Source organism: Daucus carota, chromosome 2 (genome assembly GCF_001625215.2).
Source record: "Daucus carota subsp. sativus chromosome 2, DH1 v3.0, whole genome shotgun sequence".
In the NCBI taxonomy this organism is placed as follows: domain Eukaryota; kingdom Viridiplantae; phylum Streptophyta; class Magnoliopsida; order Apiales; family Apiaceae; genus Daucus; species Daucus carota.
In genome coordinates this window covers 54,295,946-54,309,821 of record NC_030382.2, presented here as the reverse complement: position 1 = coordinate 54,309,821, position 13,876 = coordinate 54,295,946, and the positions used below count along the sequence as shown (strand labels likewise).

The following is a 13,876-nucleotide window of genomic DNA, read 5'->3' as shown; positions in this document are numbered from 1 at the left end:
AGAATTAAATGAGACAGAGGGAGTAAGTAATAGTATTAGTGTAACATAATCTAATCTTCATAATATAATTATATTTTAAAATATTTTGATTAACAAGTACATCCAGGCACGAACTAAAAGGCGTCCCGAAAGATTTCCAAACAAGATCATATATACCTTGATGTCCAAAATGCAACGTGAAAAGACGAGAAAACCCAATGTCCTTTAAGTTATTACTAACGGAGCTAACAGAAGTTAGCACCTGTACACAGATTGCACCCATTCACATAGTTTAGGTACACAAAATGTTAAATAGATAGTTGAGGTACACAAAGTGCACAACAAGCATACTTCAGGTACACACTTTGTATTTTACGCAAAAAATTATGAATTAAAATATAAATTTATATTTTTTTTAAAAAAAATTTCAAAATAATAATTTTAATTATATAGTCAGCACATTTAAATATATTATGTCAAAAATCAAACATTAATTATTTGGAAACCAAAAATACATACGCTCGGTACTTTCACTTACAGCTTCACTTTTCAGGTCAAATAACAACAAGCATACTTCAGGTACACACTTTGTATTTTACGCAAAAAATTATGAATTAAAATATAAATTTATATTTTTTTTTAAAAAAAATTTCAAAATAATAATTTTAATTATATAGTCAGCACATTTAAATATATTATGTCAAAAAATCAAAAATTAATTATTTGGAAACAAAAAATACATAGGCCCAGTACTTTCACTTACAGCTTCACTTTTCAGGTCAAATATAATCCATCATTTTAATTTTTATAAAATTAAGAACTATGGGCCGGAGGAGTAATACTTGATGTATATTTTATAATATTTGTTTGTGTTACTATATTTAAACTCGAGACTCAGAATGAAACTGCAATAGTGAATATTTCATGGGAACCGTAGTAAAAACAACCAACAAAATCCTCGTCACGGTTTCAAATCTATCCTCTCATCATCTTCGAGAAATATAAAAAGCAACAGGTGTTCTTAGCCCCACCCGACACATGTCCAATTTACAGACACGTGTCCTGTCTTCCCCCACGTGTCGAGAAGCCAAGTTGCCACCCTCCTCCCTGTTTCTTCTTATAAGGATAACACAACAATTCTACGACACAACACTGAGAAATACAAAGAGCTCGCAACTCGAACAAGAAATCGAAGATATTACCAGAAGAAAAGTAGACGATAAATTTTATATCAATGGCAGGAGCGATGTCGAATTTGATGACGAAAATGTCGTTTCTCAACGTCTCAAAGGCTTTCCCTCAACCCTCTTTCCGTCCTAAAGTCTCCAGAGTTTGCTTCACTTCCGCCTCCAAATACTCTCAGGTTTGTGAATCTTTTTTTTTTTCTCGATAAGTACTTATTTTTGAGAAAGAAGTACTTATCTTATTATGTTAATATTTGCAGGGACGAAGTGGAGATACTAGTGAGGATACGAGCGATTCAGACAGGGAGTTTGATGAGCTAGCACAGAAAACTCGTGAGAACGTGAAATCAGGCATGGACAAGACAAAAAACAAAGCTCAAGAAGTGAAGGAGAAGACCAAAGACCAAGCTTACGACATGAAGGAAGCCACGAAAGAGACCGCAAACAAGATGACCGAGAAAGCGAAAGAAGGAGCTGACCGAGCAGCCGACACAGCCAAGAGTGCCAAAGACAAGACCAAGGACCAAGCTTACAACGTGAAGGAGAAGACAAAGGAGGCGGCCGAAACGGTGTCGGATAAGGCAGCGAAGACGGCCCGAGACGCGACGGAGACGACGAAGGACGCGGCGGACACGGTGGCCGATATGACTAAGAAGACGGTGGGAGGCATGTGGGAGGCGGCGAAGGATACTACACAGAAGATTAAGGAGACGGTGGTGGGAAAAGATGATAAGGATGATTATGTTGAGGATCATATTCCTAAGACTATGGATGAGGATGTTGTGGAGCAAAGGAGGAAGGCTGGTGAGAAGAAGTATTGAGTTTGGTTTGAGATATGAGATTGAATGATGTTTTAGTTTCGTGTTTTGTGTAATGCTGGAGGAGTCTGATTACAGACATGGTGTCTTCTGTATTGGATTAAGATGTTATCAACTTATGATCAAGTATTTTCACTTTGTATAATTGATGTCTTCTGTCAAGTTGTGGACGTTTTCAAACGGACCTGCAATTTGCTATTCGAACATAGTTGATTCACTTGTCATTGGAAGTACTTCATGAGTTCATTCATATAAGCCACCTTCGAATTATTTTATGTTACTTCGAGATATTATACCAGAAATAAAATTGGCTTCAACCGAAATATGTATATCAGTTGAAAGCTAAAATAAATTAAAATTTGGGTTCGAACAGACAGGGTTAAAGTAACGGATTTTGTTCCCTTGTACTTTTAGGAATTGTTCTTGTCCTCACCTTTCTCCTTTCCTGTAATCTTTATAGGCCTCGGCTTAAAGTCGGGCACCAGAAATAAGATGTATTCTACTGTCGGATTTTCTAGCACCACCACTCAACTTTTTAGGCACACAATAGCAACAATCGTGTCACAGCAATGGCTTTTTAATATAAACTTTTTCTTAAAATCACTTCAAGTCAGGTGGATTTTTATCAGATGGCCCTCGTAATATATTTTATCGTTTACTTTTACAACTTGATGTAGAAGAAAACTGATGTCCTCCGTATCCTACGAATCTCTTCTTATTTTCTCTAAAGTAACGGTAATATTTTTGGGTAATACTTTTTTTTGAAACAAAGGTGTTAATCTAATAATAAAAGGCGATACGGCATCTACACCAATGATCGAGTCGAATAAACATGATCTCACAATGAGACAGTTAAACGATATTTTGAAGAAAATGTATGTACAAATACAAGTACCCAGTTAAACGATATTTTGAAGAAAATGTATGTACAAATACAAGTACCCGCTTCATGCATTCTCGTTGAATTACTGGTACCCTCTTCATCATGTCCCGATAGAGCTATCGTTTGAGCTATCGACCAGAACTGCGATTCCATACAAGCTTTCATACCAAATCAAACCCCGCTTACAATTAAGAAGCGAAAAACAAAGCTCTCACCAGGGAGAGAAAACAACCTTAGATGAAACCACAAAAACAAGAGAAATCCGACTGGAGGAGAAAGACAGCGAAATCTCCGATGGTTTTAGATCTAAGAATCCCTCGAAAATAGATCTGGAGTAGAACCACAAAAACAAGAAAAATCGAACTGTAACTGATCACCCGCTTGGAAGAGAGACAACGAAATCTCCGATGGTTCTGGATCTAACTTTCCCGAGAAGAAGTATTATTCAAAAACTACGAATTAAACAAAGTAGTTAACTGATTAGGGGCTTTCCACCGGTGAAAACCGATGGAAGCCCCAGGCGGCTACAACAAGAGAGAAGCTAGAGAGAATTAGGGTTTCTTTCGGGAGAGAGATACCAGTACAGTTATTGTTATTTTTGGGTAATACTTTTGTTTCTTAGTGAAATTTATAGTAATCCGAAACTAGAAATACGAATATTGAATATAGTTTATAAAATTGGGAAAAATTTTGAGCGTAAGATATCAATTCGGAACATAAAATCCATTTAACGGTTTGACCCCAACGGCAACAGGACCGTTAGCTAAATTTATTTTCCATAAATAATGATTTTTTCCTAAAAAAAATTACATCAAAATCTACATATTTTTGAATAAATTCTTGTTTTTTTATCACATAATGATACAAAACACCTATTTATAAATGTGAAAAATTATTAAAAAAAACTCATTTCGTGCTTTTCTTATAAGTACTGCACAATGTAATGATGTCATCAGATGCAGGAGCAAGGTACGCGTGTCATAAACCTCCCCACGTGGCCATTTAAAATGAGGCCACCTTGCCTCCAATTTCATACTCACGATAAAGCTCCGGAAGGTACTAAAAGAAAGAGCAAATTCAGAGACAAAAACCCACAAAACATATCCAACAAACTAAAGTTATTTGATAAAATTTCTCTCCCTGATCAAGAAATTAAACAAGACTTCCACGAAATCGAGTTCTCCGAGAGGGAAAAAATTGCATATACCGGGAGCAATGTCAAAAATCACTCAAAGTTCTTTAGCCAGCTTGTCAAAAGCTATTTCTCAAGCCCCTTCACTGTATTCCCGTTTCAACGTATCGAAGCTCGGATTCATTTCAGCCTCCAACTACTCTCAGCTGCAGGTAATATATATAATATATAGATTCGTTTAAATACATACTAATTTATCCTATAAAGTATAAACTACAAATCGATTTTTAAAATTCTACAGTTGATGAGTTTGTGTATAATTTAGACATTATTTTTAACATATAGGATGTACATGGAGACTTTACTGACGCGGATGATGAACTCGGTGCACTAACACAAAAATCTAAAGAAAACGTGGAGGATTTAATGGATACAGGACATGAAATGAAGGAAGAAATAAAAAACGAAGCATATGACATGAAAGACACTGCTAAGGAGGCTGCTGGCACGGCGAAAGATAAGGCTGAAGAGGCTGCCGAGAAAATGAAGGAGAAGGCGGGGATGGGGGGAGCGGATGATGAGAGCTCTGAGCAGACTCTGGGGGAGAAGGCGAGGCAAACAGTGGAGGAAATGTGGGTGGTTGCCAAGGATACTAAACACAAGATTAAGGAGAGTGTGGTGGGAAAGTCTGGTAAGGATGACCATTTTGTTGGAGATGATGTTCCTGAGAGGAAAGTGTATGAAGATTTTTTGGAGTCTGCTAGGAAGGTTGGGAATCTGGATCATGAGAAAAAGGAATAGGAAGGTAGTTCATGGGCTTCATGGCTATTCATTAGGTTTTGTGTTTAGGTTGTTTGTGTTGTCTTCATTTGTATTTCTGTAATAATGTGGTTTTCACTTTCCGAATATCGAAATGTTTAAAGTGTTATAACTGGCTTATAATTAAATATTTAAATCTTATCTACTTTAATATTTTATTACAATAAAATTAGTTAGAATAATATGTATTTTTTTAACTCAAATAGAATTCTAAATAATTAATAAATATATTTGAGTTATATTTTTTAGTATTATATTTTTTTTAGCTTTTTTTGGTTTAAGTTGTTGAGTTCATCCCTAATCTAATAGTTGAGCAAGTTTTTAACCATAAAAAATTGGGTTTTGGGCCGGAAAGTTCTTTATGTAAAATGTTGAGTTTTAATAATTAAAGTCCAAAGTGAAGCTGGGCTTATGAGACGTGAGTTATGTTGGGGTGAGAATACCTAAATATATTTTGATTATAATAAAAATATTTACTAAAACATGTTATAAGTTAAGAAAATTCGTATATATAAATATCGACCTAATTTGAACATAGTATATTATGAATATTATTCTATTCAAATGATTAATATAATAATATTTATATACAACCTAGGCCCAGCCCTATGACACGAATTTCATAATATTTGATTTTCATTATAATTGGGCCCACAGTGATTCAAGTGAGGTTCATCATCCCATCCCCTGCTAGTCTTTTGCGATGAAAAATATTGGGCTTTTCTTTAAAGGTCTACAAAACAAACATGATCTAGATAGACAATCTAGGCCCAATCACCCACAATAAATGGGCCTGAAGTGAGGCAACTCATCCGGCCTGAGGTGAGGCTGCTTATCCCAATCGGTCTTTTCTTTTTTCCGGTTTTACTTTGAAAAGAAAATAAATTTAAAATAAAATATCATTCCCATTTAATAAATATGAAGAAATTAAATAAACGCATAATCACATTGCCCAATAAACGCATAATCATATTTCCGTGTTCTTATTAGATAGAAACTGGAGTGCCCTTTTTTCTTTTAAATTACCGTACTAGTGTTTTGCTTGACAGTTGACACTATCTTGTGTGCTTATTTTATTTTATTTTTGTCTTTTATAAAGAGCGTGTTCAAAAAATTTTCTGTGGTGTATTTAAAATAATTTCAAAGGATTTAGATCGATAAAATAAATAAATTTTGAATTTTTTTCTTTTTTTTTTGCTAAATAAATTTTGAAATATAATCCCACCTCTCGGTAGAGTTCAGCAAAGTCAGTTCATATCGATCTTAATTTAACAATTCTTGGATTATGATCAGATATTCTAAATATTATAAATATGAAATCCACATAATTGTAATAAAATTATTTATAATACATAGAATACCTCTAAATATTATAATATTTTTATTTTAAAATCTTGGTGGTCATTAAAGTTTAGAGTACATATTATATTTATAAAATACACCTAATTTTATAACTTTATTAACTTTTAAAAATATAAATTAAATAACTCAAAATTTTATATGTTAACAATATTTTATGAATTTTAGATAATTATTTTCAATATTTATTTCGAACTTGGCTATAAATTTTAAAATGATTGTTCTTAATGTTTACATTTTTTTCTTTTTTTTTGACACATTTTTTAATGTTTACTTGAAAATATGGATATATGTTGTTAACCGGTGACCATGAGGCCTCCTTTCAATCCATTCATGATTCATTAGAGCCTCCTGAAGGGTACAGTCAAAATTTGACCCTATCACGGTTCCACTAAACCGCATCCTGATCCTATGAAATTTATTTAGGTCCGTTTAAGCTCATCCTGGATTCATCTCCGAACTCTTCTGGTTCTATTTAATTAGGAAAAAACCTCTATCCACCCCTCACTCTCGGTCTGATCTGGAATTTTGCACTGAAGAATAGGTACTGCATGCAGATTTACACGCAGAACACGCACTACCAGTTTTTCTACACATCTCCACACAACTCTTAAGTCTTAACTTTTACTGAGTGCAAGCCCCCACCCCTACCGTCTATCTATGTTTGCACATGCATGCATCCATATATTGGTGTGGAGCATGCAAAATAGTACAATAGGGAACTAAACTAACAATATATATACCAAACTCCAAGGTGAAAAAGTAAAGTGGTCGTCACTATTGTTTGCTTGATGAATTGGATGTGTCAGACTTATAAGGAGTCCCTCCCAAATTTCTCAAGTTATCAGCTGGTCCAGGGATGATACAGAATGTACAATAACAATGCAGCCAGGACACTAAATTCCAAGCATGCATCCCAACTTGATTAGGATCATTCTTGTTTCTCTTCCTTCTTCTTCCTAGCATGTAAATATCTTAACATACGCACACATATACGCTAGCTTGTACTGTGAATTCCCTGTGCATCTCGTCCATGTTCTGGTTAGTACTGTGATCATTTCCTTGTGCGCGGCTCGTATTATACCAATTCGGATTGGCGCAATACTTAAAGTAAGCTTAAGCAAATCTTAATTTGTTAAGCTCAGTTGAATTTACCTTCTCAATTTTCATCTTAAATCATAACCTAAAAACTAAATAGATGTACCGATATTGTAGAACCGAAACTCGATCCACCCACATTTTCGTTGATCTTCTAATCTTTAGGTAGATTATATGTAGTGTGTACATTTAAAATCCATTCTCTCTATCCCTGGTCTTTTCATCAGATGTATACGTACTTAACTAAGATAACAGCTAATTATCTGGAATTGTGTTAAATAAATGTTAATCAAGTTAAACACGACGCTAATTAATTGATGGATAATGCAACTTATAACATTGTAACATGAAAACATTAGCATGACCCTGGAAAAAGAATTATGCTGATACAGTAAACCACAAAGATAAATTAACAGAGCCAAGTACAAGAAGACCAATTAACCAATCAATAAACTGAAAAACATACACATTGACAATTAACTTAGAAATTCCCCTATCTTCTATACCGATATAATTATACCATTGAAGCCCTTAATTGGTTTGATTTCCCTCTTTAAGCCAGATCAAGAAAAGATCTTAACATTTATCCTCTCAGTTAAACCCCTATACCAAATCTACTAATACAAGTGCTAGAAATGCACTATATGAGTGCATGCCTGCAGATACATATACACAAAGTATAGAAAGGTATATTAAATCAACTCACCAGATCTGCAGATCATGCATCTGAATCCTGGGAGATGCGAGCTGTAGGGACGAGGAATTTTTTGTTGACGAAGATGAGACGGAAGAGGATCCGAGGTTCCTCTCAGAGCAAATTATGAATTCCTTAATTAACCTTGCTTCATAAAATTGAAGGGCTGAATTCAATTGCAGCTGACATGATCACTCCGATCCAACTGATGATCCTCCCATCCTTTGGAAACCCTCAAATCTATAATTATTTTCCCTTGCGGCCAATCGGCCATAATGTAAATGACTAGAAAAGGATAAGTTACTCAACAGAATTAAGCTTACCTAGTTAGCAAGTTAAAACATAGATCACCATCTATTTACCTAATTAAAGAAAATACATAAGAGGAAGATCAAATGACTCTGTTGCATCAGGTGGCGTTGCTAGATTAAAGAAGGGACTGAAGAACCAACAAGATTAGCAGGATCAAGCCAGGAACCAGCACCATTTGAATTCCAAAAAACAGAATCAGTGTCTGATGATCTCATCTCTCGGATCTGATTGTTATTATTTATCCTATTTTGAGATTCTTCTGTTTTAAACTCTTTTGTAGCGATACCACCATCATGATCATGACTCCCTTGCATTTGCATATGATCTTCATATTGAGAAAATCCAATAAAATTACTACCCCCGGCTGCTCTTGTATCTCCAATAACATTACTGGAAACAATTTTTTGTGGCTGAAGGTTCGGCGAAAGATAAGAAGCCATTGTTGCAGGAGCAGCAGAAACACTTGAGCTCAAAGATCCAAAGTTAGGAAGATGATGATAGCTTGAAAGCATTGGTTTAGAAAGAAGATCATTGCTAGGCCCTATTTGGCCAGAAGATGAAAACCCTAGAGAAGCTATCTGAGGTTGATAATTATCAAACTCATAGAATTGATGATGACTACCTGCATCAACCCTAGATTGGAATGAAAGGTTGAATTCCGAAGTATTAGGGTTCATACCAGTATTTTGTTGTAAGCCATAAAACAAAGGATTATTAAGCTTCATAGTAGTCATTGAAGTCAACAAAGATGAACTATTGGGAGATGAATCCACAGGCACCGACGTGGAGGCGGCGGCTGCAGGCCTTTTAACCCTCTTGTTCTTCCTACAACCACCACCCACCGGAACATTTCTTAGGGTTCCACCGCGAGTCCAGTAACGTTTACAAGCTTTGCAAAAATGCCTTGGCTGCGACAAGCTGTAGTTATTATAATAACAAAACTTAGTGTTGGATGAATCACAGCGAGGACACTTTAGTGCTAGTTGCTGCTGCTGTTGTATTTGCTCTTGTGTTGGTTTGTCTACACCCATATTAGTTGATGCCATCAAGTTCTGATCATCAATCTGCAAAAAAGTTAAAGGGGGAAAAAGTTTTGAAGAAGGTGTTTTAGGGTAAAATAGCATGAAAAGAAAGCATAACACAGGACTAATTATATTCCATTCCAAAAGCTAAGAAACAAGAATATAAATGGGGTCATGTTTTGTTGTCAAATAATTGAGTAGGGGCCTGACAAAAAAAAAAAAAAAAAAAATAATTGAGTAGGGAAAAGGAATTTAAAGAAGAAGCTGTGGCCATTGGTCAGTAGTTGGAGAGATGTAATTGAGTGCCATTTCCTAGCTAGCTAGCTCAGTTGGTTACCTCAAGAGCGGTTTTATTTGTATTTAAGCTCTAACCAAATTACAAACAATAAGAAGACAAAAGCAGGTGGCATGAAGACATGAAGTGAGTCTATCTTGAGATTTATTTGGTAATGTAGCGTTTAATTAAGCAAGTGATTAGTAGTTTTTTTAGAGTTAATATTAGTTTCACGTGCCACGTGCAAATGTAGAAACAGTTACCGACTTTTAACTAATCTTGTGAACCAAGCTTTAATATTTTTGATACACAAAGTAATAATATACACTGATTCTTAAAACAATGTTTTTTTTTTTTTGTAAAATTTTAAACACTTTACTTGAATCCATGGAATGTACAAGAGAATCGATTTAGACAAAGGAAATTCTCTGAGAGTCCATTACCCGAGGTAATCATACAGCATATCCCACTTCCTTTTCCTTCTTTTTATAGGTTTATTAATCTAGATAATTAACACATGCATTATTATAAACTCCACCATTTGTGGCTATCAGTATCATATAGAGTTTGTGTATGCATATATACAAATGGGCTTTTTAACTTGAATATATTATACAATTACCTAAGATCATGCATGATCCGATATATCCCATCTAGAATGGGTTGTCATGATCAGGTGTCACGCATTGTCATGATTACAACCAAAGCTTCTGATTTTATTTAATCACCGTGTAAACATGTTGATGATTACATAATCCATTTAATTTAATCAATACTGCATCCTTGGCTGCTCATACTCAGCCCAGTATTCTTTCTAATAAATTTCGACATGAATGTAATCGAATTCAATTCAATCAATTACCACTGCAATCTATCCTTATATTGTGCATGTTGACGTGCTCTAATTGGCGAAGCATATAGCACCACTAAATCATTTACATTAAAATATACAATGTGGCCATTGATTCCACATCTGATGGTCTATTTTTGATACCACAAAAGAGGAGCTGGCTAGTACATACATAGGCATCATATTTATGCAGAATTAGTCTATCACCTTGTTATTTATATAAATATAGCAGAACATACATACTATAATAAATGAAAAGTATAGTGAAAACTCCAAGAGAAAAGGACAAGAGAAGCCATGTGGAAATTATAACTCCAAATTTCCAGACCCATCATAAAATGGTTAACCCACCTTTATTCCCCACTGCTGTATAACTATTCATGATGATCTTCATGCCTAACAACCACCTGTAATTTGTATATAAAGAAAACAGTTAAACTACATGGGTTCTACTTTAGTACACATGCATGCACTACTAGCTAGTATATATATAAAGAGATGTAAGTAAATGAAGATGCAAGAAGTGCACATATGCTAGTCCTCATCACACACAGTCACACACTAAGAAAGACCCATGTGAAGAGCAACTGCTAGTAAGGCAAAACTATAAAGTGGAAGCATATATTCCATGTTAGGGGAACAAACTGATTTTGTAGTTCCCCAAGGGATTCTCTCATCTCCCAAACATCCATCATTAGTACATCTGAAATCTGATCATCCACTTCTTCAATGTATACCATTCTGCAGAATTACAAAGTAGTATAATTCATGACATTGTTTATTGAGTTATATGTTAAACTTTTAACTTCTCATTAGGCATTTAAGTTAGAAAAAAAAATCCAAGCTCTGCTTGTATAAAGTTCCAAATTTATCACATTTGTATATATAATCCCAGAAACCCTACTCCTGATAAATTAGACTTTTTAAAGAACCAATAATTTAGCATTAATATAAAGAACTGATAAATATCAAACACAACCTCGAGAGCCATGAATCAATCATACAGGGATATTCATACATGAGAAGATGTTTGAGGACCAGAGAGAGAACATTGCAAAGAAGGATGAAGATGAAAGCTTAATGTAATGAACCCTCAAAGGCTGACAAGTCACATTGCACCCAAAAGAATGTGCAGACAAAGATCTCCCACCATTTGCATGCTTTCTTTTCCTTGCTTCTGCTTTCTCACCCCAACATATTCATTATCCTACCATTCTTTTTCTTCCACCACTCCCCTTCTTGATAACTGTGTATGTATATATACATATCTTAATCTTTTTACAACTAATAATTGACACCCTGTTCTTAAGTTTGAAGGACAAAGTAGAATAAAACGTAGAAGAATCAAATTCATACAACTCATGCATAAAACTACTGGCCTTTAATTCTATAAGCCGGTGCAATTTCATTAAACACATGGCAATGTCAGTAAGAAATTCTTCTTAACTCGCCGCGCTCGATCCTTAATTATTTGTGGGATTTTTAGAAATTTTTGTTAAATAATTGATATTATGATTAATTGATTATTTAATCATTCGGCTATTTTATAATATCACAATTATGTTGATAGATAATTATTATAAAAAATTTTAGAAAGTGAATTTATTTATTTAATTATTAGATTGAAATATATTAATAATATTATAATTCTTGAAATATAAAATACAATGTATTTTTAATATTACTACTCTTGACAATAGACAACACTTTTATAATATAATTTGGTGCCGACTACCAACCACTGGCCATAAAAATTTTAGGCTCCTCAACACACGAGTAGTTTTCAAGGGATCTTAAGTTCCACTTCCATACAAAATTCCCAGTCAAAAATTCTGTGGTCCTTCGACTAAGATACGGCTGCATATATAATATATAATATTAATTAATAGTTATAATACTTAGTCCCCCTAAACTTGATTCCCTCATTAAAAAAAATAAAAATAAAGCGCATAATCCTATTTTCCTATATAATATAAAGTTAGAATATATTTTATTATTACTTGGTGTTTCGACCTAAAACAACCACACAACCGTAAACAGCTGCTTGGCCCGGTGACCCGTTGCAATAGGAGGAGCCCATTAGAGACCGTAACGAAGGAATCTTGGAATCTTATTGGACCGGGCCTAACCCATCTATCACTGTCACCCATAGAGCCATACATGAAAGTGATAGCAGATTATCGGGCCCGGCCCATACCACAAAGGGCAAGTTATCACCAAAAACTTTAATACCGTCCTAATATCAAACGAGGCCGAATCTATCTTTAGACACCTAGGGGCCAGGGGATATGTATCAACTGGTAAGAGGTAACCCTTAATTAGATATAGGTAACGCACACCTGAACAAACATGGAAAAATGGTGAATTGGTGATTTCCAGGAGCAAGTCAAATCGTCCACAACTTAAATACATATATACGAATGGAATAGAAAATAAAAAATGGTTAGTGGCAGCTATGGTCAGGAATAGGGGTGTAAACAAACCAAACTATTAGTGAGCTATTCGAGTTTGGTTCGGAAAATATTCGAATTTGATTCGGTGATAATCGAGCCGAGCTCGAGCTCGGGCTATTCGAATGTTTTACCGAGCCGAGCTCGAGCTTCAAATTACTCGGCTCGTAAGGTTCGCGAGCCTTATCGAGCCTCTATTATTTTTTAATTTTTTTTATTATAGATATATTTTTACAAATATATTCAATATTTTATTTATAATTTATATATTTAATCGAATCGAACTCGAGTCGAACCAATCATATTTCGAGTTTTTGTCAATATTTGGTAACTCGATTCGAGCTTACGAGCCGAACTCGAGCTTATCGAACTATTTACGAGCCGAGCTTCGAACTTGAAATTAAAAGCTCGGTCGAACTCGAACTCGAACTCGAACTCGAGCCCCGAACTTTTCAGTCGAGCTCGAGCCGAGCCTGGCAGTTTTCGACTCGGCTCGGCTCGGCTCGTTTACACCCCTAGTCAGGAACAATCTTCTAATGAATGGGACCAGAATATGAATTGTATGTTAAGCAATATATTTGTAGAATATAACCATTGATGTGAAGCTAAATGGTGATAGATGCGGACATGCAGGAGCATTAAGAAATATGAAACACGAAGTTAGGTAACCATGTTTTTACTCTTATAACTTAGTGGAAACATGATTGTGTATATATCGGTTTTCAGAAATTTCTGATATGAGTTAGAATCGAACTCAAGACCCGAGAAAATAAATTTTATTTTTTTATTAATTGAACACTAATAAAAACAAAATTTAGTATGTGACCAGCAGAATTAGAAGTTTAGAACAAGTTTAATATTTGATGAGAACCATTGATAATTATAAATTTCAATTATACAGACCTGATCAACTTATCTTAGTCACCAATGATCTGTGGTACAGTACAAGATTAATGTATACATGCTGTAGTATGATAATACGTAACATACCGTCCTAAAAAT

The 13,876-nt window shown here is 34.7% G+C and overlaps 2 protein-coding genes across 2 annotated transcripts; one reads left to right on the top strand and one right to left on the bottom strand.

The window, feature by feature from the left end:
• The first annotated feature begins 1,043 nt into the window (after positions 1-1,043).
• On the top strand, positions 1,044-4,887 carry LOC108207790 (late embryogenesis abundant protein At3g53040). The gene is made up of 4 exons (XM_064086939.1): positions 1,044-1,342; positions 1,424-1,977; positions 3,983-4,208; positions 4,342-4,887. The coding sequence occupies exons 1-4, from the start codon at positions 1,214-1,216 to the stop codon at positions 4,795-4,797; spliced, it is 1,365 nt and encodes a 454-aa protein (XP_063943009.1). The 5' UTR covers positions 1,044-1,213; the 3' UTR covers positions 4,798-4,887.
• Positions 4,888-7,695: 2,808 nt separating this feature from the next.
• On the bottom strand, positions 7,696-9,497 carry LOC108206252 (dof zinc finger protein DOF1.4). Its single transcript, XM_017376489.2, has one exon. It carries the CDS (start codon positions 9,400-9,402, stop codon positions 8,389-8,391), a length of 1,014 nt encoding a protein of 337 aa, XP_017231978.1. The 5' UTR covers positions 9,403-9,497; the 3' UTR covers positions 7,696-8,388.
• Positions 9,498-13,876: the final 4,379 nt, after the last annotated feature.

Bases quoted from the DNA above. Each gene is read 5' to 3' on its own strand.
- LOC108207790 (XM_064086939.1), top strand. From the start codon at position 1,214: ATGGCAGGAGCGATGTCGAATTTGATGACGAAAATGTCGTTTCTCAAC. The intron at 1,978-3,982 runs GTATTGAGTTTG...AACAAACTAAAG, and splicing joins AGGAAGGCTGGTGAGAAGAA to TTATTTGATAAAATTTCTCT. The intron at 4,209-4,341 runs GTAATATATATA...TTTAACATATAG, and splicing joins CCAACTACTCTCAGCTGCAG to GATGTACATGGAGACTTTAC.
- LOC108206252 (XM_017376489.2), bottom strand. From the start codon at position 9,402: ATGCTATTTTACCCTAAAACACCTTCTTCAAAACTTTTTCCCCCTTTA.